This window comes from Sorex araneus, chromosome 7 (genome assembly GCF_027595985.1).
Source record: "Sorex araneus isolate mSorAra2 chromosome 7, mSorAra2.pri, whole genome shotgun sequence".
NCBI classification, from domain to species: Eukaryota; Metazoa; Chordata; class Mammalia; order Eulipotyphla; family Soricidae; genus Sorex; species Sorex araneus.
Genome location: NC_073308.1, coordinates 43,772,110 through 43,798,906, shown reverse-complemented (window position 1 = coordinate 43,798,906; position 26,797 = coordinate 43,772,110). Strand labels below are relative to the sequence as shown.

The window sequence follows — 26,797 nt, the reverse complement described above, 5'->3', positions numbered from 1 at the left end:
CCTGGCGCCTGGCCTGGACCGATTGAATCAGAATGATCCCTGTGGGCCCAGGCGGTGTTTTGTGGCTCTTCCAGATGGTCCCCTGGGCTGCCGACCTGACTTAAGTCAACATAGATGACTAAATTTCAGGTTTGGCTTCCAGCAAGTTCTCCACCCAAACAACAAAACCCACAAACATTTTCTCTTCTACCCTTTTCGAGCAGAGTTTGTGAGCAGGGTTTGTGGGCAGGGAATCTAAGAGCCACGGCAGCTTCCTCGAGGGGACATGTGGCAGGTGACTCCTGCAGGGCTGTGTTCTCTATCTATTAGCCCCCAGCTGACCCAGGACCAGCGCAGAGGAAAGGCAGGGCAGAAATGGCCCCATATGGGCGCTGAGAGAGCTCTGCCCGGGCTGCGGTCTTGCCATTTCCCTCGCGTGACTCATGTCAGGAGTTCCTAGAGCACAGCGAGTGCCCTGGGAGCTTGTCCAGGCCACATTATAGCTGGGAAGAGCTGCAGCCTCTCAGTTCGCAGGCTGGGGCGCTTCTGTCAGCATGTCTCAGACGCAGCTGGCTGGGGAGACTGGGGGGGAGGGGGAGGTGGCTGTGGTTCATTCCTGTAATTTATGTTCCACTGAAAACACACTTGCTTTATCACAGAGTTTATAATTTGGAGGGTGGGGCTGTCCTACTTTGTTTCTACTCTTCACTTTTATTTATTTTTTAATTTTATTTATTTATTTATTTATTTATTTATTTATTTATTTATTTATTTATTTATTTGTTGCTTTTTGGGTCACACTTGGCGATGCACAGGGGTTACTCCTGGCTTTGCACTCAGGAGTTACTCCTGGCGGTGCACAGGGGACCATATGGGATGCTGGGAATTGAACCTGGGTTGGCCGCATGCAAGGCAAACGCCCTACCCACTGTGCTATTGCTCCAGCCCCCTTCACTTTCATTTTTTATTTTTTCCTCGTTTCATGCCTCCCAGGTATTGTTGCGGGGAGGGGCCGGGGGGCATTCCTGGAATAGCCAACTGGTTCAGTCCAAGGGGCCTCTGATCCTTGCACTATCTCTCCAGCCCTCTGACCTCACTTTATCCCCTCCACCGGCATAGTCTGCGCCCACTTTTATGTATCTCGTTGAGATTGGAAGCCTCTTCTAATTAGATCTTCCATAATGCCAGTAAGATAGGGCCAGCACCCCAAAGGGAACACTATATTTGACCCCAATTCTTCCCAGGACTGGAAACCCTAAATTTTGATTCCTTAAGGTGAAGAATATATTGGAACAATATTCCTAAACAGAAATAAGAAGTGCACTGAAGATTTTTTTTTTTTTTTTTTTTTTGCTTTGTGGGTCACACCTGGCGATACACAGGGGTTACTCCTGGCTCTGCACTCAGGAACCACTCCTGGCGGTGCTCAGGGGACCATATGGGATGTTGGAAATCAAACCTGGGTCAGTTACGTGCAAGGCAAATGCCCTACCCGCTGTGCTATCGCTCCAGCCCCTGAAGATCATTTCTTCACGGCGTTGCCTTGCCTCATAAAGCACTCCCATTGCTCTTGTTTGTTTTGTTTCGGTTTGGGGCTACACCCAGCGGTTCTTAGCGCTGACTCCTGGCTCTGCAATCAGGGATGACTTCTGGTGGGGTTCGAGGGACTGTCTGGGATGCCCCCTGGATCAGATGTAGATCAGCTGTGAGCAAGGCAAACACTCTATGCACAATCCTGTGGCTTCTGCCCCAGATAATTCATTTTTATTTATTTATTTATTTATTTATTTATTTATTTGCTTTTTGGGTCACACCCGGCGATGCACAGGGGTTATTCCTGGCTCTGCATTCAGGAATTACCCCTGGCGGTGCTCAGGGGACTGTATGGGATGCTGGGAATCACACCCGAGTCTGCTACGTGCGAGGTAAACGCCCTACCTGCTGTGCTATCACTCCAGCCCCATAATTCATTTTTAAAATACCATCTTTCATGGTCCCTGTTTATCCTGGGACCTTGGGATAGTCTGTTTAAGTGGCAAGTGAGAATTTAAGCTTCTTAGCACAAGAAAGTCATCATTATCTTGATAAAGATGAAGGTGGACTAAAATGTCAGTGTAGTTGGGAAGGAAAAATTAGAAGGGTTGGAGAGAGAGTACAGTGGGGAGGGCACTTGCCTTGCACACAGCCAAACCAGGTTTGATGTGTGGCACCCCATATGGGGTCCCCTAAGCACCGCAAGACGTTGCCTCAAAACAAACTAAAAGATTCATCTGCCATTAGAGAAAAACTATTCTGGGAAAATAGTCTGCACCCACTTTTATGTATCTCATTGAGACTGGAAGCCTCTCAGTGGCAGGATCTAGAGGCTTACGGAGTGTCTGTTGGCCATTAAGCATCTGAGTCAGAAATAAGATGGATCATGTCAAAAGCAGAAACTTCACTGAATGGAGCAGACAGATAAAAAAAAAAAAAGTTGGCCAGCTCTTCCCTATTCCGGAAGGACTTAGAGTTGATGATGCAGAGCTTGGTACATTGCCTGGATGCCTGCTACATATACATCCTGGTCTGGAAAACCACAGGCAAGAAAACAAGGCACTTGTCTCCAGCCCTCCCTTGTCCAGAGGATGAGGTGCTAGCTTTGGGCAGAGCTGCAGGAGTATCAATCCCTTAGAGCCCAAGTGCATTTTCAGGACTCAGAGCTGAGGCAGCTGTTGGGGGTGGGGGTGTCCTGGGGCTAAGGGGCAAGACACCTTCCATAGACTCTCACACTCACTTGGTGTTTTCCTAGAAGGCCACGCGCTCCTGCTGAGGCTAATTGGGGGCTTTCTTGTCTGACCACAGACGCTGAGACTTGGTTTTGCGACCAGTCCCCAAAGCCCCTTCCTGTGGTCTCTGCAAATGGCTTATGAAAGGGCCGAGATGTCAAGACATCTGAGGAGACCCTTTGTGAGTTGCCAGAAGATTCTAACATCCAGGACTCTGTGGTTAATGCTCATATTTAATGGCAGAATGGGTAGGGAGCCTCCCAGACCACCTACCGGGGATATTTGTGGGATCTGAGAAGTTTTTCCAGAATACCTCATGGAATAGTCTGTGTCAGTCGCTGAACTCATGGAATAATTCCTTTCGGCTAAAGAAATGTCCCTTATTAAAGGTCTGTGGACAAGGGGAGAAGATGTGGGTTTAGTGACCTTGCAATGAGGTGGAGCCCAGAGCACTGACTAATCACCCACAGGGAACAGCAGTTACTTAGCCTGAGCACAGATGGTTGTGGTTGCTGATGTGACCCCAAGGACTCGACTCCCACCTCCCATCATGCATGAGAACTTTGCATGGAGACTACATGTGTGTAGGAGAAGTGAGTCAAGGGCCCTTGGGATAGTATTGGATGAAGATTCAGAAAAGCCTTAGTAGATTTTAAGAATAGGTCGGACTGAAGGCTGCTTGAAGAGATGAACAGAAGCTCCTAGAACAAGGTTCATGGTGTGTGTGTGTGGGGGGGGGGGGAGGGGCTAGCCGCAGAGTGGAAGCTAGGGAAAGTACCTAAAAAGCATGGCTTATACATAAATCCCTGACAGGAATTGGCTGCACCCTCAGTGTGAGTCGGGATTTGATAGTGCTGTTCAAAGAGAGAATGTAAACTGCCACCAGATTGAACGTTTTCCTGAGCTCTTTGCTTTTGGGCCCAAGAACCGAGTGTCGGTTCAGTTTGGGGGCCAGCTCTGAGCCAGGTCATCCAAAAGCAGGACCAGGAGTAAGGACAGAGACAGTCCAGAAACTCTGTAGCAAGAAATGAAGGTCAGGGCTAGGCAGGTGGGAAATCTGCAAATCTTCCAAGTGTTCCCACGGAGAGGGTGGCTTGCGATTTGTTCTGTGCTTATCCCAGAACTCAGAGAATGCAAAAGGCAGAGAGAAGTGGCGCAGTGTGAAACCAGCGCAGAGAGCTGCCCCACAGTGACTGGGGTGCTGGGGGACCTTCTGGTCACTGGGGCCATTCCAGAAGGAACTGCATGTCCTCGGGCTGGGATATGGGAGCCAGTGTCCCACGGGGAAGGAGGCAGAACTAAGTGAACCCTTGCGGCCTGCGTCCAGCTCCCCTCCGGAGTGTGAGAGTTGAACGCTCTCTCTTACGGATGGAGTTGCTCAAAAGTGGCCAGAATGCAGCGTGGCTAGTAGTGAAACAGAAGCCAGTGCCAGCCCCACCTCTTCCTGGTGTGAATGACCAGGAGGAATGGGAGCGGCGGGGGCACACTTTCCCATCTTTCCCCACACCAGGGGCCCGGCTGGCCCTTGACATTCACCCTCCTTGACTCCTGGATACTGAATCGCATCATTCAGCCCTCAGAGCCCGGGACTGGCCCGCCTTCCCCGAGCTTCTGAGCAAGCACCCTGGAATCCCCGAGGCAGAGAGTGGAAGAAAACTACATCGTCTAGACCCGGGTCCTCCCACTGCGGGATGCCGGAGGCATGAGTCACTGGCCCTGAGGCCGGGCTGATGGAATTTCACTCGATGAGCTCACTGTGTTTCCTCAGACTCTTCCATCTGCTTGGGGTAGCCGTGGGGGCTCCCTGGCACATCCTATATTTCCTTCCAGAGGAAGGACAGTCGGCTTCTTCATAGAAGTGACCTCACCGATGCGGGGGTTGGCCGCCTGCATCCAGGGTTACCTGTGGAGACAGCCAACCGCGGGGCCAGGCCTTTCTCATCTCTGGGACAAGAGTGTTCAGGCCGCAGCTGTGACACGTGGTTTTCCGATGTGCCCGTGGTTTCTCCTTCAGCGTGACAGAGCGCATTCTCCTCACAAAGTGAATGTCAACGTTCTGCAAGAGAGGCAGCCCCGTGACTGACGTGGAAACGCCTCAGTGGAGACTCCAGAGCAAACAGAGTAAACAGACGCTTCTTACGGCTGCCCGCGCCACCTCTCAGCCTGAACACGAAGCCCTGGTCCCCAGCTGATGTGGACTGCATGCTCAGTGCTGGCTGTGTCTGAAACCCAGACCCCGGCATTGAAGCCAGACCCTTGGTGCCAGGCGCAGCAGAGCCAACCTCGCTGCCCGCCTGGAGAGAGTGACCCTTTAGGTGGGGGCGGGGGGAGGGGGAGTGTCTCAGGACATCTCAATGTACAGCAGCACTTTGGCTGGAAATGAGGAGCCGGAAGCCGCTTCCTCAACAGTTAAGATCCCCGGGGAAAGGCTGTCGCTTCCCAGCTTACGTCTCCACACTCGCTTCGCCCCAGAAACGGAGCCCGATCCAGGCTTCAGGGATTTCAGAGGCTCCTAAATCCAGAGACGCCATTTCCTGTCAGTGGCTGGTGGACACGCTGGAAAAAGCATTAGATAAGGAGTGATTACAAATCCAGATGCCCCCTTCTGCGCCAGGCGTGGGGCTGGCCTTCTTACACATTGCTGGGCCGTGTGCTCACCGCGGGGGCAGGCCCGTCGCGTGTCATCCAGCCCAGAACACAGACTCTTCCTTCTCTCACCGCCTCAGCCCATCTTCTTCACCCAGTACTTTTTGGAGGGGTAAGAACTGATCGGAAATCCCCAGGCTGTGAGAATTAGAGGCTGTCCAACCCCAGAAGTGTCCCTGAGCCTCAGTTTCCCCGTGGTGAAGAGAGCCAGTGCAGAAGGGTGTGGGTCCCTTGTATCTTCTCTCAGCCGTCCTTCTGGAATGGGGGGTGAGACCCGAGGAAACACTTTCTCCTCCCAACCACAGAAAGCCGGGCTGCTAGGAATTTTTGGAATTCCTGTAGCCTGGGAGCTGTTTATCACAGCCTGTTTCAAAGGTTTCCTCTCAGCAACCGGCTCATCTCACCAGCATCTGGGGGCTCTCCAGGTTGGAGGTCTGAAATCCCAGAGGGAGTCATTAGCTCTAGAAAGATCCAAGCTCTTCTTGCCAGGACTTTCACCATCCCCCCTCCCCCCAGAGAAAGGCTTGGAAAGAAAGGGTTCTGTATTCCTCTCCTCGCATTCAACGCATGGTGGCCCACCGAGGGTCCCAGTTGGAGAGGGCAGATACCGCCCAGGGGCAGTGCATGCTGGCCTCTTCTGAAAGGGGGGTCTCTGAGCCTCAGACTGGCTCCCTTGTCCAGAGAGGCCGTCGGGGGGAGCTTCTTGGCCATTGTCTCTCAGCTTCGATGATTTTATTTGCCCAAGAGCCTCTGTTGGCTCTCGAGCCTTGCCAGCCACCGCAAGGGATACAAAGAGAAGTAGCTCTCAGGAGAGGCTTCTCCTCAACTAAAAATAGGTCACTGTATCTGAGAAAAGCTAAAGAGTGCAACCGGCAGAACAAAAGATTTGAAACTCCACAGACCCAGGCGAATGCGAGAGCCTGATTTCCTGGCCAGGGGGTGGGGCACACACCACCCTTTCGTTTTGTTTTTTATTTTTGGATTTGGGGACCACACCCAGTGCCGCTCTGGGGAGACCTCCCAGTGGTGCTTGGGAGATAGTGCGGTGCCAGGGAGCGAACCCGGCCTCCCATGTGCAGAACACGTGCTCTGACCTGGGCGCTGGCGTCCCACACATGCCCGTTAGACGTTCTGGTGTCAGGGCTGGAGTGATAGTACAGCGGGGAGGCATCTGCCTTGCACACAGCAGACCCAGGTTCGATCTCCGGCATCCCATATGGCCCCCCGAGCAGGAGTAATTCCTTAGTGCAGAGCCAGGAGTAACTCCTGAGCATCACTGGATGCAACCCAAAAAGAAAAAAAAAAAAAGGTCTAGTGTCCCGATAACTGTTGTGAGACGGGAAGATGAACCGTAGCATTATGCTGACTCTTTTTTTTTTTTTTTTTTTTGCTTTTTGGGTCACACCCAGCGATGCTCAGGGGTTACTCCTGGCTCTGCACTCAGGAATTGCTCCTGGCAGTGCTTGGGGGACCATATGAGATGCCGGGGATCGAACCCGGGTCGGCCGCGTGCAAGGCAAACGCCCTACCCTCTGTGCTATCGCTCTCGCCCTACACTGACTCTTTAGATGGAGATATGAATATGTTGTACTGGAACCTGTTCCAGTTGCAATTCACGAATAGCAGAAGGTCAACTGTGTGGTCTTTTAGACGGGAAGATTGGTGGGGTCAGGCTGGGCTGGCCACATCTCTGCCCTGGTGACTCGACTGTGACTGTAGTGAGACTGGAGGGGCCGTTGTCAGGAACAACCCCTCTGCCCCCACGATGCCGACACTCATTGTAGCTAGGTGCTATTTTGTTCATCTGACATTTTTAATTTTTTAAAATTTTATACAGTAGTTCACAATATTTGATTACATTTAATATTCAAACACCAACCCCACCACCATGACACCTTCCCACCACCATATTTCAGGTGTTTCCATCCCGAACCCCAATCCCTGCCCCCAAGCAGAACCGAAATAATAGAATATTTCCCTCTAAGCTTGCTTGCCTCCTACTTTGAATCCCATCAAATGTGATGCGGTGCTCTTGGAGTATGGGTCGGGTGTGTCCTATGAAATGTCACTCGTGGCTGAGGCTCGGCCCGAGTGTGTGGAGAGCGGCCGTGAGCATGGCGGTGGCTGAGTTTTGGAGGTTTTAAGCTGCCGGGGCTGGGTCCCCTGGGGTGGGGGAGGGGTCTCACCCAGCCCCCTCTAGGGCGCCCCAAGTGAAACAGCCTCTCGTCTGACATTTTTTTTTTTTTTTTTTGCTTTTTGGGTCACACCCAGCAATGCTCAGGGGTTACTCCTGGCTTTGCACTCAGGAATCACTCCTGGCGGTGCTCAGAGGACCATATGGGATGACGGGGATCGAACCCAGGTCGGCCGCGTGCAAGGCAAACGCCCTACCCACTGTGCTATCGCTCCAGCCCCTCATCTGACATTTTTATCGAGTACCAGGCCCTGTGCCGGGAGTGAGACGTTCGAAGGAGCTGACCCAGCCCTCCACTGGAAGTGCCGCTGGCCAGATGTGGAGAAACAAGCTCGCACTCTCCTGGCTAGGCAGATAGCCCAGGAGGTAAGACACCTGCCTTGTAGGCAGCTTGTCAGCTGTGACTCTGGTTCAAATCCCAGCACCACTGACAGTCCCCTGAGCACTGTGAGATGTGGACCCCCACACAGCCATTCACCCCGCCCAAAATTCACCATTACTTAGTTGCCTTGGTGATGATTGCTATGAGGAGAATCCGCCTCTTCTGTTCTAGCCTTTCCCCTAACTAAGCAGCCTGATATGTGCCCGAGTGCTTTCAGGTGGGAAAAAGGAAGCACCGCACACTCGACTCTCCAGCAGGGGTCTGTAGTGCTTGATGTATACCAGGAGGCCTGGAGGGACCACTGGCTTTCCCCTTTGGTGGTCTCAGCATGACCTCAGCCCTCCACACCATGCTCATCGCACCCCAGCTGGTCCCTGTGTCATAAGGCCTCTTGCCTTTCACGCATATCACTTGAAAGTCACGGGCTAGAGAATGCGGCTGCCGGGGTCCGAGACTCCGCCTCCTGATGGGGCTGTCGAAGGTGTGGAACCAGGTTCTAGTGCTTCGATGCGTTTTCAGCCTTTATAGATACTGTCTGTTTGGCTGCATCTTCTAAACCCGCACAGTCACCACAGTCTGTCAGCCTGTGGGAGGAGGGAGATATGGGGGGGCCCGAGCACTCAGGGAGAGACAGAGCAAGGCTTCGAGAATGGGGTCCCCCTGGAGTGGGGGTGCTGGAGAGAGGGGGAGCAGTGATAGCTATAGGTAGAGTTGGGAGGACTTTTCTGTTTCTTCCCTTAAGGTGGATTCCCCAGAGGGTTCCAGAGATGGTGGGGGGGGGGGGCGGCTCTGGAGAGGACTAAAGAGGAAGTGGCCCTGGGGTGGTGTGACACTGGGTGAGGGGCTTCTGGATCTCTGCAGGGGTGACCGAAAGGGCCTGGCCTCTCTGGCCGACCCGCAGGTGCTAGGGTCTGGCGCAGCGCTGACACACAGCAGTGCTCAGTACCTTTTGGATAAGGGGACAAGCTTGTTCCCGAGGGCCATGAGGTTCTGACGGAGACCAGGAAGGAGAATCCCAGTGGTTCAAGCTGTGCTGAAAGGAGGTGGCGAGAAAAGGAGCCAGAGAGGGTGATATCAGAGCAAAGAAGGCTCTTGCTTCACAGGGGACCTTAGCCCTTGGGGAAAGAGAAGGGGAAAATCCCGAACTCTGACCTCTGAGCCCTAGGTGTGCAGGTGGGCCCCCAGCCTCCCTGGTGAAAGGAGGGAGGACCTATGTGTGTAGGGGGGTGGGGAAGGGGGCGCATCTCCACCAGGTTTGGTTTGACGTTCCGAACAAGATGTAAATCGAGAAAAGGGATGGCTCTGTTTTCAGGGTATTTTTGCAGGGGGTAGGGGCTGGTGGTGAGTGGGATGGTGTCACACCCAGCCGTGCTCGGCGCTTACTGTGGGCTTAGATCACTCCTGATGTTGCTAGGGGGACCGTACAGGGTGCAGGGGGTAGAAGCAGGCGGGGCTCGTGCGAGACGAGCGCCTTATGTCTGTCCTCTCTTGCGGGTCTCCGGAGGGCTGTCTGTTCAGATCTCCTTCTAAATAGCCAGAATGACAGAAGTGGAGAGCCCGGAGCTGCGAGAAGCCGCAGCCCTGGGTGGGCCATCTGGGTACGGCTGGGTACCCTAAACGTTCAGGGGCAGGGTGAGCTGGTACTGGGGGGCCCTGTACCCAGATCCTATCCCGCCCCTGTCCCCACATCACTGTGGGGCTGCCAGGGCCACTGTGAAGACTTAACACAGGAGCTGAGAGTGCAGCAAGAGACAGAGACAGCCAAGCCTCTTAGCCACTTGGATACCCAGTGCCCAGGAATGGGTCCTCTGGGAGCACATTCTGGCCTCCTTGCTTGCCTGCTGCTCTCCCTGTGCCCTTCCCTGATGCAATCCCCACCTAGACTTTCAACTCAGTCCTATTTCCTCATTGGCAGCAGCCCCCGGACTCTGGAATCTGCAAGTCATTCACAGACGCTGCAGATGTCAGAAGTGGTTGGAGCCCGGGACTGGCTGTCAGGCCCTGGGGCTCCGTCACCAGCCTCTCCACCCGCCCCCGGGCTGCAGCTGGGACGGCAGCAGCGATGGGCCTGGCCCCGTGGAACCTTGGTCTTCCCTTTTGATGAGTTCTGAGGATGGCAGACCAGAAGGTTCTGGCATCTCGTGGAAGGAAGTCTTTCGAAGATGTGGCGCTCGTCTCTGGCAAGACGGACGGCGTTCGGGCTTCAGAGCTTAAAACATGCCAGATGTGCTGCCAGCTTCTCAGCTATTGGGCTGACGGCGAAGCGAGCAGGTCTAGAGGACTGCTCATTGGAAAAGAAAACTGTGTGTTTCAGTGTTTCCAATCTTCCCTTTTGAGGTCGGACTTTGAGGGGAAACGGTCCTGGTGCTTGCGGTTCAGGAAGGGATTCCAGACCGGTGAAGTAACGGGGGGAAATTCTGTGCCTGCCAGTGTTTGCCACAGAGCGGTCTGGGAGCGCATCAGCTACTGGCTGACGCCTACTGCCCAGAGGACTTACGGTTGGCCCGAGGACAGGGGGCTCGGGAAGGCTGCTGGCCTCTCACGTACACGCTGGCCTGACTCACGGCTCCTCCCGCTAGAGCAGCGTGGATTTGGGGCGTGCACTGTAGCCCCACAGACCCGGAAGGATCATCCTGGAGATCTGAGTCCCAGGTCCCCCCATGTGGGTTAGCTTCAGGCGAGGCCATGGATGGACAGAAGGTCACTGAGGCTGGTGGGTAAGCCTGGAGCACGGACATGGAGTCTGAACCCTGTTTCCTTTGGTGGGGGTTGGTGTGAGGGCAGGGCTCAGGAGACCTGCTAGCTCCACCGCCAATTCCCAGCCAATCAGGCGGGGATTCAATGCAGGGGCCCAAGGAGACAGGGCTGCACAGACCCTGTGATCTTGGGAGTAACCTGGGCCACCCCCTTGGGGCTGCAGCCTCCAGAGCCACACCTAGCGAAGCTCAGGGAAGCAGGTGGTGCCCGGGGGGGGGGGGCGGGTGCATGCTGGGCACCATCTCCCAGGTCAGGACCCGGCTTTCCCCCGTTTACCTTGAGGACGTGCGAAGAGTCACCAGGTGTCTCCCATAATGGTTCGCTATTCAGGGACGGAGCGGGGGCGTGGAGAGAAGTGTGTGCTCTGCCTGACCCGGAGTGAACTGCGATCTGATCCTCCCGTGCGGAGCCAGAGAAGTCAGGGCCTGGGCTGGGTGGAGCGAGGAAGCCCCTCGGGGTTCATGGAAGGGACAGAAGGATTTGAGTAACCAGAAGTGCTTGGAGAATCGGAAGGAGGGAGGAGAGAGCACGTCCGTTTCATAGGCCTGGAGTGTAAAAGGCCCCCGAGTCCTCTCTGAGACCCCTTTCAGATTGTGCCTAGGCACACTTGTGTAGATGTACACAGACAGACATGTATAGACACGGACATTCGCCTGCAGATGTGCACAAATGTGACCACAGACACTCATATGTAGATGCGGACACATATGCACAAATGTCTAATTGACATGTACATATAGGCACACATGCATAAACACACCTAACAGACACATACATACATACATACATATAGATATACATGCAGACACACACCTACAGACACATGCACAAATGAGACCACAGACATACCGACACATGCCTACACACTCTCATGTCCAAACAGTGCACAAACACACCCTAGGCTTACATATAGATATACCCTCATAAAGCAGAACATGTCCACAGATGCACACAATGTAGACACGCACACACAATGCAAACACTTAACAGGACACATGTAGATGCACAAAGCACCAACATACCCATCAAGTACATCTCACCACACAGGCAAAACTTCCACACTAGAGAGACACAGCCTCTCTCCCTTTCCGTCTCCCTCCCCCACACACAGAGTCATTAGTGGAAGAACGGGACAGTGACCCCAATTCTAGCCTTCTCTTCCCTCGGACCCCTTTCCCACATTTGGGACTGCCCCCCGGCCATGCAGGGCTGAGGTTCCCGCTCCCCCAGCCCCACAGCAGCCGGGAGGGGTGTGGGGGGATGATCTATGAATTGAGTGAAGCTGTCCAGCGTGCCTGCCCCCAGAGCCACGGGCTGACAACTTTCCTGCTGGCCACTAGCACACTCCTGAATTCCTGCCCGCACCCATGCACGCCCGGGGCTGGGGAGGCAGGCGGGGCTGCTCTCGGCCCCTGGGCTCCCCTCTGTCTCGGTGGCAGGTAGGAGCCCAGCAGCCCCGGGGAGGCTGTCCAGGCTCCAGGCTGGCAAGCCTGATCGGGCCGCTGTCGGCTTTCCTTCCGCTTGTGGACGGGACCCAGGGCCGAGTGCCATCTGCCCAGGCCCACATACTTTCCACCACTTGCAGGACTGGTGGGGCGGGGCCCAACTGTCTATCCTAAAGCCAGTGGTCAGGAGTCCCGACTCTGGCCACCCAGAGCATGGCCCCATTCAACCTTGTGGTTCATTTACATTCTGGCCGGACAGGCGCTGGACACTCGGGTCGCTGGGTTTGCCCTGCCAGTCCCTCTGCCCAGCCCCAAGCCCGCCCTGGCCTGGCTCAGTGTTGCTCACGCTACCCTGGTGGTCCTCCTGGGGAGGAGCCTGGAGTCAGCCAGGTCCCCCTCTGTAATGGGGACAGTCGCTACCCAGCAGCCCACCTGTGAGAATGCCCAGGGGCAGGGAGCGGGGCAGTGCACGGCTGCTCTTCCCAGCCTGTTGGAACCTTCACAGCTGAGCACAGACTTGAGCTGCAGGCCCAGGGGTCCAGGTCACTGCAGGACATGAGCCCTCGAGGCTCAGTGATCGGGCTGTGAGGGACCTGACTGCACTGCAGCCTGAGGCGGGGGCTTTGCTGTTTAACTGGAGCTCTCTGGGGCCAGACTCGGGCACCAGGAGGCAGAGATTCAGGTACCGCTAGTGGTAAGGGCGGGAAGAGAAGGGGCAGGAAGTAAGATTCATGGAAAAGCAGAAGGTGTCCTGGCAAGACAGCCCCCATTCCTGCCGTGTCGCTGGGTCTCTGGCTTGGGAGAAGGCTTGGGACAAGGCCCCCCTCAGAGACGGGGAGAGGGGAGCCCGGGCAGCAGGGGGCCTGCCTCTCTGTGCTGCAGAGAGATGGGTGGGTGGGGCTGTGAGGGGGTCTTCCCTGCGGCTAGCAGCAGTCAGAATCTGCCCTTGGCTGGCCTTGTGTCCATCCTGTCCTGGTCCCCTGGTCCCAGCAGACCACTGGCTGTATACAGCACCCTGCACCTTGGCTCCCTGGATTTTCTTTGGAGAATGTAGCATCTGAAGTGCCAAGTCTGTGCAAGCTGGCAGCATCAGCTTCGGGATATCCGAAGTTTGTTAGACTGTCACTTCTGTTTCACTGAATGGTTAGTGGGAACATGCACGCACACCTGCGCACACATATACCATGGACACGTGCACACACACATCATGCACACATGCACGCGTGCACAACACACACGTATACACAGCTCTTCAATGGAAATGTGAAGCTGAAGTTACTTCTGATAGTGGAAGAACAGAAGCCCAGCACCCTTCAGGATCCTTGATAGGACGGAGACGCCCAGGCTCCCTGGGTAGCTCCAGGTCACCCCATTCTTCCTCGTGCCCGGCAGCCACATTGTGGCTCCCCTGTGTGCTGCAGCCGCATGCCCAGGCTGTGCCCAGGCCCGGAGAGTCACCCCCCACCCCCCTTTCCTTGCTTCCAGAGCCTGAACATCCAGGTGGAGGACATCCGGATCCGAGCCATCCTGTCCACCTACCGCCGGCGCACGCCCGTGACGGAGGGCTACGTGGAGGTGAAGGACGGCAAGGCCTGGAGGCAGGTCTGCGACGAGCACTGGACCACCAGGAACTCTCGCGTGGTCTGCGGCATGTTTGGCTTCCCCGGGGAGAAGACGTACAATGCCAAAGTGTACAAGTGAGCTTCCTGCCGGGAGAGGCCCTCCCCCCTCCAGACCCAGCGGGTCCACGGCCACCCCCCAGCCTGGCCTGACCTGGGGCAAGAGACTGACCCCAGGGGCCTGAAGGGTGTGGGCCGTGATCCAGGCATCCCCCAGGAACCCGCCTCTAGCTGCCTCTTCCACATCAGAGAGGCCCCGTGTTTGCACACTAGACTTCGGCTCCCTCCGGGCCCCTGGGGTGCAGGGGAGGCTGCCTGGAGCCCCCAGTCTGCCATGGGGTCTGCCATGGGGGAGGGCTGGCAGCGAGGTGGGCTTAGCAACTCTGGGGATGATCATAATGGCGGTTCTCATCCTTGGCTCCTGCCCAATGTGGCCCAGAGCTGTCTGCTGGCTGGGGGGGCTAGGGAGTGTGTCCATCTTCCGGATACTCTGGGGAACTCCCTCTTGCTCCCCTGCGGACGTTCCTTGGCTTTCCCTGCCAGCTGGAGCAGGAAAGGCAAACCCCTTTCCCAACGGTTTCCTGCTAGTCGGGCCTCAGCAGAACCACGGCCAGGCCATGGGGGCTGGGCCTGTCCGGGCAGAGGCGCTGTGTCAGCTGCAGATGGCAGCTGAGGGCGGTGCTCCACACCCCACACTGTGGGTGGCCCAGGGTCCCACTTTTGGGGTGGGGGCTTTATCTCGGGTCATCTTGGGCAGTTGGGCCCCAGGCCAGCCTCCCTGGAGCGGGATCTGAACCACACTCCCGCCTCTCCGATGGGGGTAGAAGGCCAGGGAGGCTGGAGGCATTCAGAGCGGTGTGGGCACTCCCGGTGAGGCAGGGATGGCGGCGGCGCAGCCCCTGGGAACCAGCCCCTCCACCCGCCTCTCTCTGGGGCTCCGCTGGCGGGAGCAGTGCGTGCCGGGAAGCTGCTCCGTGCCCAGTGGGGCCGGCGGGGGCCGGCGGGGCTGGGCTGTGACCTGGGCCTGGGCGGCCTCTGTGTGGGCTCAGAGACTCAGGCCTGAGGGCAGCTCCACTTGACTTCCCCACCTGTAGCGCCCCTGGGAGACCGTTTGCGGCTGGGGGCGGGGGGGAAGGCTGGGCTGTGGGGGGCGGCTCTGCGCCCGGGCTCTCTGTTTCTTGGTCCGAAGCTGAGGATAGCACAGGCCTGGGGGCCGGTGTGAGGGCCGCACCCCGCATGGCCCCTACATCGGAGACTTCTAGAAGCATCTTCCCACCTGCCTTGATCCTCTCACATGTCTTTTTTTTTCTTTTTGGGTCACACCTGGCGAGGCACAGGGTTGACTCCTGGCTCAGGCACTCAGAAATTACTCCTGGGAGTGCTCTTGGGGGGAAAATATGGGATGCTGGGAATTGAACCAAGGCCCTACCCGCTGTGCTATCACTCGGGCCCCCTCTCTCGTGTTCTTAACAGCCTGTCCCTACTCCTGCTGGCATCTGGCCCCTGAGGGCGAAAAGCCCTCAGCCTGGGAGGGAAAAGTTTTCCGTCACCCAACTAGCCCAAGTCCCCACCAACTCCCTCTCCCAGGGTTTCCGTGGGCTTGGAAATGCCCCTGGGACACACCTGAGCCACCTCGGAAAGTGAAGGAGTGGGTGGACGAGCGGGACAGCATCCTTCTGTGGAACCCAGACTCTGAAGAGTCCCACACCCCCAGGCCCACAGGGTGTCTGTGGAGCCTGTGGAGTCGGGCTCAGGCCTCTCATGTGGGTTCCTGAGGACATCGTGTGTGGACGGTCAGCAGCTGCCGGGGGGAGGGGGAGGGGGGCCGAGAAGCGCCTTCCCTTGGCATCCACTTCACTCTGGCTCAGGACTCCTGGCCACGGGACAGGCTGCTCTTCCTCCAGAGACTCCTGCACACACACACACACACACACACACACACATACACACACACACACACACATACACACACACACACACACATACACACACACACACACACACATACACACACACACACACACACACACACACACACACATCTCCGCACCCTGGGTCCTGCCTCAGGGAGTTAGGGAACAGGACTGGGAATGAGAGCAGTGAGAGGTCAGGGTGCCCTGCTCAGAGTTGCCTAGGGCTTTCCTTCCTTCCTTCCTTCCTTCCTTCCTTCCTTCCTTCCTTCCTTCCTTCCTTCCTTCCTTCCTTCCTTCCTTCCTTCCTTCCTTCCTTCCTTCCTTCCTTCCTTCCTTCCTCCTTCCTTCCTTCCTTCCTTCCTTCCTTCCTTCCTTCCTTCCTTCCTTCCCCTTCTTTTTATCTATTTTCTTTCCTTCCTTTCTCCTTCATTCTTTTTCCTTTTTTCCTTTTCCTTCTTCCTTCCTTCTTTTCCTTCCTTTTCCCCTTTCCTGCTTCTTTCCTTTATTCTTTTTACTTCCTTTCTTCCCTTTTCCTTCCCCTTTCCTTCCTTCCTTCTTTTTTCTTCCTTTCTTCCCCTTTCTCCTCTTTCTTCCTTTCTTCCCTTTTCCTTCTTCCTTCCTCCCTCCCTCCCTCCTCCCTCCCTTCCTTCCTTCCTTCCTTCCTTCCTTCCTTCCTTCCTTCCTTCCTTCCTTCCTTCCTTCCTTCCTTCTTTCCTCCCTTTCTTCCTTCCTTCCTCCCTCCCTCCCTCCCTCCCTCCCTCCCTCTCTCCCCTCCTCCTTTTTCCATGCTGCATGTCACACAGGCCTGCACTGAAACTTTGCCAAAGTCTTGGTGAATTTCATCGCCATTTTAATTTCCAGGAGGAGCTAAGCCAGTTTTGAGAAAGCAGATGGATTAACGGAGAGATAGGAAGGGGGTTCAAGTGGTCTGCCAGGGTTTGATCCTCAGCACCACATATGGTCCCCCAAACCCTGCCAGGAGTATCCCCTGAGCACTGCTGGGCTAGACCTCACCACCACAGCCCTCTTAAAAAGACATTGTCTCATCACAGTCCCATTTAATCTTGTCTATCACTGGGGCAGAGTTTAATAGTCAACTCTTATCTCTCCTTGATGGGTGTGAGGTCAGTGACTCCCTAGGACGAAGGCTGTTCTGGACCAGTCTCTCCTCTTTAAGATCATCTGTGTGTGTGTGTGTGTGTGTGTGTGTGTGTGTGTGGTGCGCAAGCAGGGGGGCTTGGGCCACCCCCAGCAGCTCCAGGACTTACTCCTAGGTATGCACTCGGGGATCAAACCTGGCAGTGCTTGGGGGCCGTATGCGATGCCTGAGATGAAACTCAGGTCAGCCACATGCAAAGCAAGCCCCCTACCCGCTGTACTATTGCTCTGGCCCTAGACCCCTTTGGGGACCAGGGGATGGACAGTTCAGGCCACACCTGGCGATGCTCAGGGGTTACTCCTGGTTCTGCATTCAGGAATCACTATTGGTGGTACTCGAGGAACCAATGCCAGGAATCGAACCTGGGGTCGCCTTGGTGCAAGTTGCAAGTTAGATGGCCTCCCTGCTGTTCTATCAACTTCTCAGCTTCAGTCTCATCCCACCCTGCTGAGCCTCTTGTGGGAAGGGCTGAGGCAGTGCCTGGTCCTTCCTGCCGGGCCCGGCCCTCCCCAGCCAGATGCCCGATATCATGGATGGACTCCATGGTGCAGTGCCCGGGAGAGTGCAGACGAGGCCGCTTAGAGATGCTGAGGGGCTCGGCCAGCTTCCCCCAGCTGCTACATGTCTCTGTGTGTATTTATAAATTTCTTTTTTTTTTTAAATGAAATTTCATGGGAACTCCTGAAGGGAAAGAGGTAACCGAGCCAGATTAAGAATGCAAATGTGGGGGCTGGAACAATAATAGCACAGCGGGTAGGGCGTTTGCCTTGCAAGCGGCCGACCCAGGTTCGATTCCCAGCATCCCATATGGTCCTCTGAGCACCGCCAGGGGTGATTCCTGAGTGCAGAGCCAGGAGTAACCCCTGTGCATCGCCAGGTATGACCCCAAAAAAAGAAAAAAAGAATGTGAATGTGAATTGTGGGTAGGGCTCTTGCCTTGCATATCGCTCACCAGGATTCGATCCCCAGCATCCCATATGGTCCCCCAAGCCCCCTCCAGGAGTAATTTCTGAGTACAGAGGCAGGTGTGACCCAAAAGGCCCCGCTTCCCTCTCCCAAAATGTGATTTTTGTCTTCTATTTTAAAGTTCAATAAAATAGACGTGTCCTCTATTATAAAGTTCAATAATTTAAAAAAAAACTATGAACAAAATGGAAGGGGGGAAAAATAATGTCCCAGCCTGGCCCGGGTGGAGGGAGCGAGGGCAGCGCCCGCAGGCCTGTCACGGCCTCTCCTGCTCTCTGCAGAATGTTTGCTGCCCGGAAGAAGCCGCGCTACTGGCCCTTCTCCATGAACTGCACCGGCACGGAGGCCCACATCTCCAGCTGCAAGCTGGGGCCCCAGGTGTCCCGGGACCCCGTGAAGAACGTCACGTGCGAGAATGGGCTGCCGGCGGTGGTGAGCTGTGTGGCTGGCCAGGTCTTCAGCCCGGACGGACCCTCCAGGTTCCGGAAAGCCTACAAGCCTGAGGTGAGGCCCTGGCACAAGGGTAGCGGCCGAGTCCCGGGAAGGAGGGGACCCCCTTTCCCAAAGAGTGGGGAGAAGAGGGACATCCTCAGGGAGACCTAGGAGGGGCAAGCGGGGAGCCCCGGTCTCCTGCGTTTGCTTCCTTTCTTTCTTCCCTTTTCCTTCCTCTTTCCTTTCTTCTTTTTTCTTCCTTTCTTCCCCTTTACGTTCTCCACCCTTTCTTCCTTCTTCTTTCTTCCTTTCTTTCCTTTTCCTTCCTTCCTTCCTTCCTTCCTTCCTTCCTTCCTTCCTTCCTTCCTTCCTGCCTTCCTTCCTTCCTTCCTCCCTCACTCCCTCCCTCCCTTTCTTCCTTCCTTCCTCCTTTTCTTTCTTCTTTCCTCCGTGGCTTGGAAATGACCCCAGATGTTCCCAATCTGGGTGTCCACCCCCACGCTCCCACTCTGAGAGGACAGATTGGGCTAGAGGGGAGTACCCTGGGGACTGTCAGGCTCCGGCACCCCCCCCCCATCTGCTAACCCAGCACAAGGGAGGGGTGCTGGGGTCCCCGTGCTCCAACCCCAGTGGGGACCAGTGGAGCTGCAGGAAATGGAAGATTCAGGGCAGGGACCGCCAGCAGCTCGGGATTCAGACAGGATTGCTGGTTCCAGCAGGAGAGGAACGGGCGGAGCACCAGAGAGAGATGCAGACCTGCACGAGTGTGTCTGCACCGTCTGTCCCGTAGTCACGGTGCACTTGGTGAGCCAGAGGTCGTGTGTCTGTGTGAGCATGTGTATTTTCATGTGCCTGCATGTGTCAGTTTGTGCCTATGTATTTGCATGTGTGTATCAGTGCGTGCCTGTGTGCGTATGTCTTGTGCCTGCATGTATCAGTGTGTGCGTGTGAGCATGTGTATTTATTTGCATGTGCCCGTGTGTGTCAGTGTGTGCCTGTGTGAATATGTGTATTTGCATGTGCCTGCGTGTATCAGTTTGTGCCTATGTATTTGCCTGTGCCCGTGTGTATCAGTGTGTGCCTGTGTGCATATATGTCTTGTGTGTGCCTGAGTGTATCAGTGTGTGCGTGTGAGCATGTGTAGTTGCTTGTGCCTATGTGTGTGAGTGTGTGCCTATGGGGGTGTGCACACAGAATTGAGCAGTCAAGTTGCAACAAAAAGGCTGAAGCTTGGGCTAGAGAGATGGTACAGCCTGTAGGGCGCTTGCCTTGCACACGGCCACCCAAGCTCGATCCCTGGCCCCATATGGCCCCCTGAGCACTGCCAGGAGTGATTCCTGAGTGCAGAGCCCAGAGTAACCCCTGAGCATGGTCAGATGTGACCCCCAATAAAGACTGAAGCTTGCAGGCTCATTTCTATAGCTGTTCTAAAACTGAGGGTGCTGGTTAACCACCCCCCAAGTCTTTTCCTTCTCCCCACGAATACAGGGTCTTTGGAGTCCCTCAGGCCTCTCTGTCTGGGCTCTACCACAGTGCCCTGCCTGCATGGCCAGCCAGGCAGCTCAGTAGGTGTCGAGAGAGATGTGGTCAAGCTCAGTGAGTGGTCAAGGGGAACCCACAGCCGAGGTGGGAGACGCAGGGCCTTGTCTGATGCCTGGACCCTCAGCGGGGCCCTCAGTGCATGCCCAGGCTTGACAAGTCCCACCTCATGCCACCCCTTACTCATCTGAGAATCGAACAAGTATCAGCAATAGCTCCACCGACGGACTCCCCCACCCCATCACACACACAATCTGGTGCACACGCTTGAAAGTGCACACACATACTTACATACATGCTCCTGCACGCATGCCCAGACAGTAGCCCTGATCAGAGCTAGAGAGATAGTGCAGCCTGTAGGGTGCTTGCCTTGCACACGGCCACCCAAGCTCCATCCCTGACCCGATATGATGCCCTGAGCACCTCCAGGAGTGATTCCTGAGTGCAGAATCTTGGCTGTTAGGAGTGAATCTTCCCTCCGGGAGGTGAGAAAAGCATCAAAATGGAAAACCCGCCACCCTCTCTCCCCAGGTTTCAGTGCACCAGCTAATCAATTCCGCCCTGGAGTAGAATTGCCCTCCAGGGGCCCGGGGCGGATTCAGCCTTAGCCGGTGCAGGGCTTCCCCTCCCTGAGCTGCTCCATTCGCCAAGGCCCAGCCTCCTTGCCTGGGCACCCCTTGGAGTTCCCTGCCTTCTCCCCGGGCAGAGCGGGCTGGCCCCGCCGTGCTGCACAGGCTCCTGCAGCCTGGACTCCGGGGCCGTGGTCACAGTGTGGCCCGGGGTCTGCAGACCTGGGGACTGAGGCAGCTTCCTCCTGTAGCTCTACAGCAGGGAGTTCTTGTGAGGAGGACGAGGACCTGGGCGAGGCCCAAGCATCGGCGGAGGGGAAGGCGATGGACTGATTCTGGTGCCCGCTGGGCTCCGGACTGCTCCAGAGGACTGTGGGGGGTGAGGGGCTGGGGCGGGGGCGGCAGGGGGAGGGCAGGGCCCGGGAGTGCCCACCCGATGTGCATCAGCTTCTGCACTCAGCAGGACCGTGTGTCTCCCCAGCAACCCCTGGTTCGCCTGAGAGGCGGGGCCCACGTCGGGGAGGGCCGCGTGGAGGTGCTCAAGAACGGAGAGTGGGGGACCGTCTGCGACGACAAGTGGGACCTGGTCTCTGCCAGCGTGGTCTGCCGGGAGCTGGGCTTTGGCAGCGCCAAAGAGGCCATCACCGGCTCGCGGCTGGGGCAAGGTGAGGAGAGGGGAGGCCGTGCGGGGGCTGCTTCTTCGGGACCGTGGCGGGTGGGCCCCAGCCCTCGGCTGGCCAGGTGCCTGCCAGGCTCTGCTGCTGCTCTTCTTCTAGACGACCTCAGACCTTTCTCCGGGCCTCAGAGCTGGAAGGGCTCCCGGGAAGAGGAGATGACCGAGATGATATGCTAATGAGCCCTCGAGTTGGGAGTCCATCTCACCCAAAGCCTCCCAGTGCCCCACTGGGAGGAAAGTTGGGGTCCCCAGACCCTTCCTTCTGGAGACACTCAGGATACATCAGTGTTTGGGCCCCTCCTGGGACTAAAAGACACCCCGTGCTGGGGGCCAGAGAGATGACTGTGAGCTGGGCTCTTGCCTTGCATGCAGCCAACATGGGTTCGATCCCCTTCCCCGGAGGTGGTCCCTGAGCACTGCCAGGAGTGATCCCTGAGTGCAGAGCCAGGTGTAAGCCCTGAGCGCCACCAGGTGTGGCTCCCAAAGACAGAGAGTCCCCTGTGTTTCTGACGTGTCCCCAGTGACACAGCACTGTGAGCTGCTGGCACTGTCCCCGCCTTCAGAGCCTGGTGGCAGGGTGGCGCTTCCAGATGCCATGAGAGGCAGCAAGAAGGGGTCTGGGAACCCACTCGGGAAGGGAGATGCGTGCTGAAAGTAGACTAGAGACTGAACACGATGGCCACTCAATACCCCTATTGCAAACCACAACACCCAAAAGGAGAGAGAGAACAAAAGGGAATGCCCTGCCACAGAGGCGGGGTGGGGGGGGGGGTGGGAGGGACACTGGGTTCATTGGTGGTGGAGAATGGGCACTGGTGGAGGGATGGGTGCTCGAAAATTGTATGACGGAAACACAAGCACGAAAATGTGTAAATCTGTAACTGTACCCTCACGGTGATTCACTAATTTAAAAAAAAAAGAAAAGTTTTTAAAAAGAGGGGGCCTGGATTTTACTCCTTGTCCTGAACAGACCTTTCATTTGAGTGAACAAACACGTGGGAGGCTTTCGAAGGGGTCAGTGCCCAGAGGGATGCTGTAAACATGCCTAGTGGACCAGATCGCTTAATTCCCCCTGATGAGCCCCCCAAGACCCCCCATCCTTGCAAACCCAGGCCCACGGTGAGCGGCCAGGCCTCCTGGGACAGGTGTGGGTTGAGGGGCAAAGGACATTAGCTCACAGGCTCTCCGCCCGTCGGGATCAGGCGGCTTGGAGGCTCCGGGATGGGCCCCACGGGTGGCTGGGGAAGGCCCAAGCCTTTGGGCATTTTCCCTCCCCCACAGAAAGTCCCCACGAGCACTCTGGAGGAAAGAGAGTTCAAGAACCACAGACAGTGCTCGGGGGAGAACCTCAGGCACCCATAGATGATAAATTTGGAAACGGGCGCAGGGCCACCCTGGTCGTTCGTGCTAGAGAAAGACAGAGCAACACCTTGGCTCCATGCTGTTGGGATTCAGAGCTTAATCTCCGTTCTCCGATCTCTGCAAGCCTCCCGCGTCCACGGGAAACTCGAGGGTGGGCCTGAGGGGTTCTTTCCCTTGGCCTCGGGCAATCCAGCAGTTGTTTAACCCTGACGTGGCAGTGGTTCAGTTTCTCTGGCGGCTTCAATACTCACACAGTCCACTTCGCTGCCTGTGGGCTTCCAGGCCAGTGGGATGTCACTGGTGCTTCCTGCAGGACAAAGGCCACTCATCCGAGGGGTAAACAGGCCCGGGATGACGCGGACATTCCATTTGCCATGGGCGTGTGCTATTTGGCCTATTTCTTTCATCGCCCAGTGTGCCCAAAGTTTTCCGTGGGCCTGCAGCACTGGGAGAAAGACCTTTGACATTTCTGCTGCTGTCCTTGACAGGTCCGGGGCGTGATTGATGCTCTGTGCCTCGGGCCGGGCCCCTCTCAGAGGCAGAAAGGGCAGGTCCAGAGGTGACGTCAGGCCTCAGGGCCGCCGGGTGCTCTGGCTGTGAGGGGACCCTGGGTCAGCCTGTCTCTGGGGGTGACACCAGGGCAAGGACTGAGTCAGTCAGTCTTGTCCTGGTCCGACTGCCACCCACTTGTTCAGTGACTTTGACCGGCCTCTGGACCTGACCTTCTCCCTGCAAATGGGAACTGGATTCGGGATTCTGAGCTGTGTTCTCACTGAGCCTCTGGTGAGCTCGGACCCTGCTCTCCTCACCCAGCGGCAGCCCCTCCAGGGCATCTGCTCAGCTGCCGGGGATGCACGGCTGCCCCCTCCCCCGCAAGAGGCTGAGCGCTAACGCCGGGAGCCTTATCTTTCTGGCCTTGGTGTTTCGTCTGTGTTCCGAGCATAGTTCCACAGGAACATTCAGTTGGCCAGAAAAGATGAGTGTGCTCCAGTGGGATACTAAGGGTAGGTAAAAAGTTTCAGCATCCATGGGGCCAGAGCAAGAGTATAGTGGGTGTGGCGTCTCCCTTGCATGCAGCTGACCTGGGTTCAATCCTGGCATCCCATATAGTCAATATCCTGAGTGTAGTCATCCCTGAGCATCATCAGGTGTGACCCCCCCCCCCCAAATAAACAAAAAAAAAGTTTCAGCATCCAGTCCACCTGAGGTCCCATAGGAATATCCTCTGAACCGTATCACTTAAATTAAACAGGGTGCCAGAGTAATAGCACAGCGGGTAAGGTATTTGCCTTCTATGCAGCCAACCTGGGTTTGATCCTTAGCACCCCCTCTGGTCACCAGCAGTAGTAATTCCTGAGCTCAGAGCCAGGAATAACCCGTAAGTCTCAATGGGTGTGACCCAAAACTAAGAAACAGGTAAAGTTGATTTTTGTAATATATTTTCTTTTAGCCCGGAATGTGATCTCGAAGTGTAAGTGCTATTAATGAGATGTTTCTTGCTTTGTGTACTGCACGTGTCAATTTGGATTAGCCGCACTCCCTGGTGCTCACCGCGGCCAGTGGTTACTCTGAAACTTTCTTCTCATGATAGTCGATTATGTAGAATATCTTTAGGTTAGTGCCTGTGGCCCAGAGCCCTAATAAGGATCCTGTGACGGAGCCGTAGGGATTTGTTCAGGGCTTAAGTCTCTTGTCTCGTGTGTGGCTGGCCCCAGTCCCACCTGCAGTGCCACATGGGGTCTCCTGAGCAGGGAGCACTACCAGGAGTCATCCCTGAGCAGTGCTGGGTGTGTGATCCAAAAACAAAACCCAAAAAAGTGTCTGTGAGAATGTGTGCCGCACACCCAGCCCTGGAACGGGGCCCGCAAAGCACAGTCCGCTTTTACGGTGCTGAGTGCGGAGAGCGCTTACTAGCAAACTGTGATGTCTCAGTGAGACGCGGCAGTAACGGCTTATCCAGCATCCAGAGCATCGTGCCAAAGTGTGGTTTTCCCTCAGAACCCGGTGCCTGCTCCAGCCCAGCGCCCCAAGGCTGAGGCTTATACCCGGGGGAGAGCAGGACCCTGGTGAAGGTAGGAAAATCAGCCTGAGGAGCACTTGGGAGTGTCCCGAACCCAGGAGGAGGGGAAGGCTGGGGGTCAGGTGAAACCAAGCAAGGCAGAGGAGCCAGGAGTGCCCCCACACTCTCCGCTGCCACGGGACCCAGGCTGGTGTCCCAGTAATGCCTCCTGCTTGCTGTAGCCCCTCGGACCCAGAGGGTGCAGGGAGGTCTCCAAGAACGTAGACTGGTCACGCTGCCCCTGGGCCCACCTCTCGGTCCTGTTTGCTTCTGCTCCAGGAAAGAGGGCCCCTCGCTCCAAGCCTACAAAAGTTAGACCAAATGTTAGAGTCCAAAGCAGCATTTCTCAACTGAGATATTCTAGGGGGCAAAACGTGCAAAGCATGGACATGAGGGACTGGCCTGAGACTCGGGAGCAATCAGCAGGCAGGGGGCCACAGGAAGGAAGCAGGGGTGAGTCTCTTGTAGTTAACTTTCTTCTCAAGCTGGTCCTTTGTCTAGAGACCCCGCGATCATCGGTACTGTTTGGGCTGAATCCTACCTGGGCAGGAAAATCTGGTTCTTTCCAGAACTTGATCAGAGTTTCTGTGATCTAGATGGTCCCCGTAGCACGTGGGGAATGAGAAGTGAGTTCAATTAAAGAGAATTTACATTGCTGATTAATCAATGAGGCAAGAAATAATGCCATTTGTTTCCGGAGTTCCCAGTACCTGGCGGTATCTGCCTTAATTTCATATTTCATCTCTCTGGGCTGCAAGGTAGGGGAGTCTACTGCCCCTGGCTGGGCGAGGTAGTACTCAGGGCATCCGAGCTGCCAAGGAGATGAGGCTGGTGCCCATCTGCAGTGAGCTGCTGCCTGCTGGAGGTGTGGGAGGAAGTGTTGACAAGGGTGTGATCAAGCCTGAGCAGGAGGACGGGCTGGAAATCTTCCTTCCGGGGCCGTTGCTGGCGCTTAGATGGGCGGAAGGAAGCCAGCCTCGGGTGGGGGGAAGCTGGAGCAGCTTTGGGCAAGGAGGTGTAGATGTGTGTTGAGCCCAGATTCCTGCCTGCCCTCCTCGCCACCGCCCCCCCCCCCGCCCTCCTGCCCTCCTCGCCACCGCCCCCCCCCGCCCCCCTGCCCCCAGCAGGCACGGCTTCCTTCCCCTGTGTTCTCGTCCCTTGTCTCCGGTGCTTGCGATGGTTCGGTGAGTCCATGCAAGCAGTGCGAGGTGATTAATAAAATGAGGGACACTTGCTCCCCCCGACAGCGCCCCTGCGCCCATCAGCCCAGCCCCTTAGGCTGCTTCGTCCCAACCTTTTCATGCCGAGTCCTTGGATGCTTCCGGCCTTAGTCATACAAGTGTTTATACACATTTTGTAAAACTCATCAAACATTCCGAGGCGCTGGAAGCGGCGTTCCCTTCCGAGTTGCCCGGGGATGGAAACTTGGCTGCTCCCTGGAGCACGGGTTGCAGCTGGAAGGGGTTTCGGCCTCCCGGACTCCCAACTCCAGAGCCAACCCCCGCCCCGTCTTCATCAGTTCCACATTACAGACCGTGGAACCTGCATCCCGTCCCCAGCTCATCGTGAGCGTGCCCTGACCAGGCCCAACCCTACATAGCCCCCGGCCCCGAGCTCAGCCTCTGAGGTCGAGGTGCTGTCCAGACACCATTTGTAGCACAGGACGGCCACAGGGACTGGGGGCTCTCCCCACCCCGAGCACTGTGAGAGAGCCAGTGCTGGGCCGCCCCCTGGGAGCCCACAAATTCCACAGGCCTTCCAGTCTCCCGGGCTGCAGGTGGACAGATGTGTTCGCCCCAGTGAGAGATGACAGGGCAGGGGGGGTGGGGAAGCCGAGACGGGGCACCCAGAGGCGGCCGTTGCCTTTCAGCGGCTACAGAAGAGGAGGCGGCTCTGGGGAGGACCTCGGGGTCCTGCTGTGTCCTGAGGCGGGAGGGGTGGCCGGGAAGCCCAAGGCGGCAGCCACCACTGGAAGCAGAGCAGAGCCAGTCCCTGAGATTCTCCCTGCGCGGAAGGGAGTGAAGCCGGAGAGGGAGGAGCGGGTGGGGGAGAGGGAGGGTTTGATGTGGGGGGTGGGCAGCAGAGGGATGGTGCTGGGCTGGTTCCCCCTGGTGGAACAGGCTGCAGGAGAGCTGGCTTTGTGAGCTGATGGCCTGAAAGCTCGCCGTCTGGGAAGGCTCGCTCTTGGCCAGAGATGGAGAGACGCTTCCTGTTTGCACCCGCACCCCACCCTTGCATGGTACCCAGGGACCCAGAGGCAGGAGGATGTGGCCTGAGCAGGGTGCCCTGAGAGGGGGAGGTGGGCAGGTGGGCAGAATGGAGAGGGAGAGGGAGG

General features: G+C 56.5%; 1 protein-coding gene across 2 annotated transcripts in view; it reads left to right on the top strand.

The window, feature by feature from the left end:
* LOXL2 (lysyl oxidase like 2) overlaps positions 1-26,797 on the top strand; it is a 90,009-nt gene that overhangs the window by 41,813 nt on the left and 21,399 nt on the right. For both annotated transcript variants that reach the window (XM_055144629.1, XM_004610110.3), the window contains exons 4-6: positions 13,654-13,865; positions 18,107-18,329; positions 20,847-21,030. In XM_055144629.1, coding sequence (XP_055000604.1) covers positions 13,654-13,865; positions 18,107-18,329; positions 20,847-21,030 — 619 coding nt within the window. The remainder of the gene's footprint in view (positions 1-13,653; positions 13,866-18,106; positions 18,330-20,846; positions 21,031-26,797) is intronic.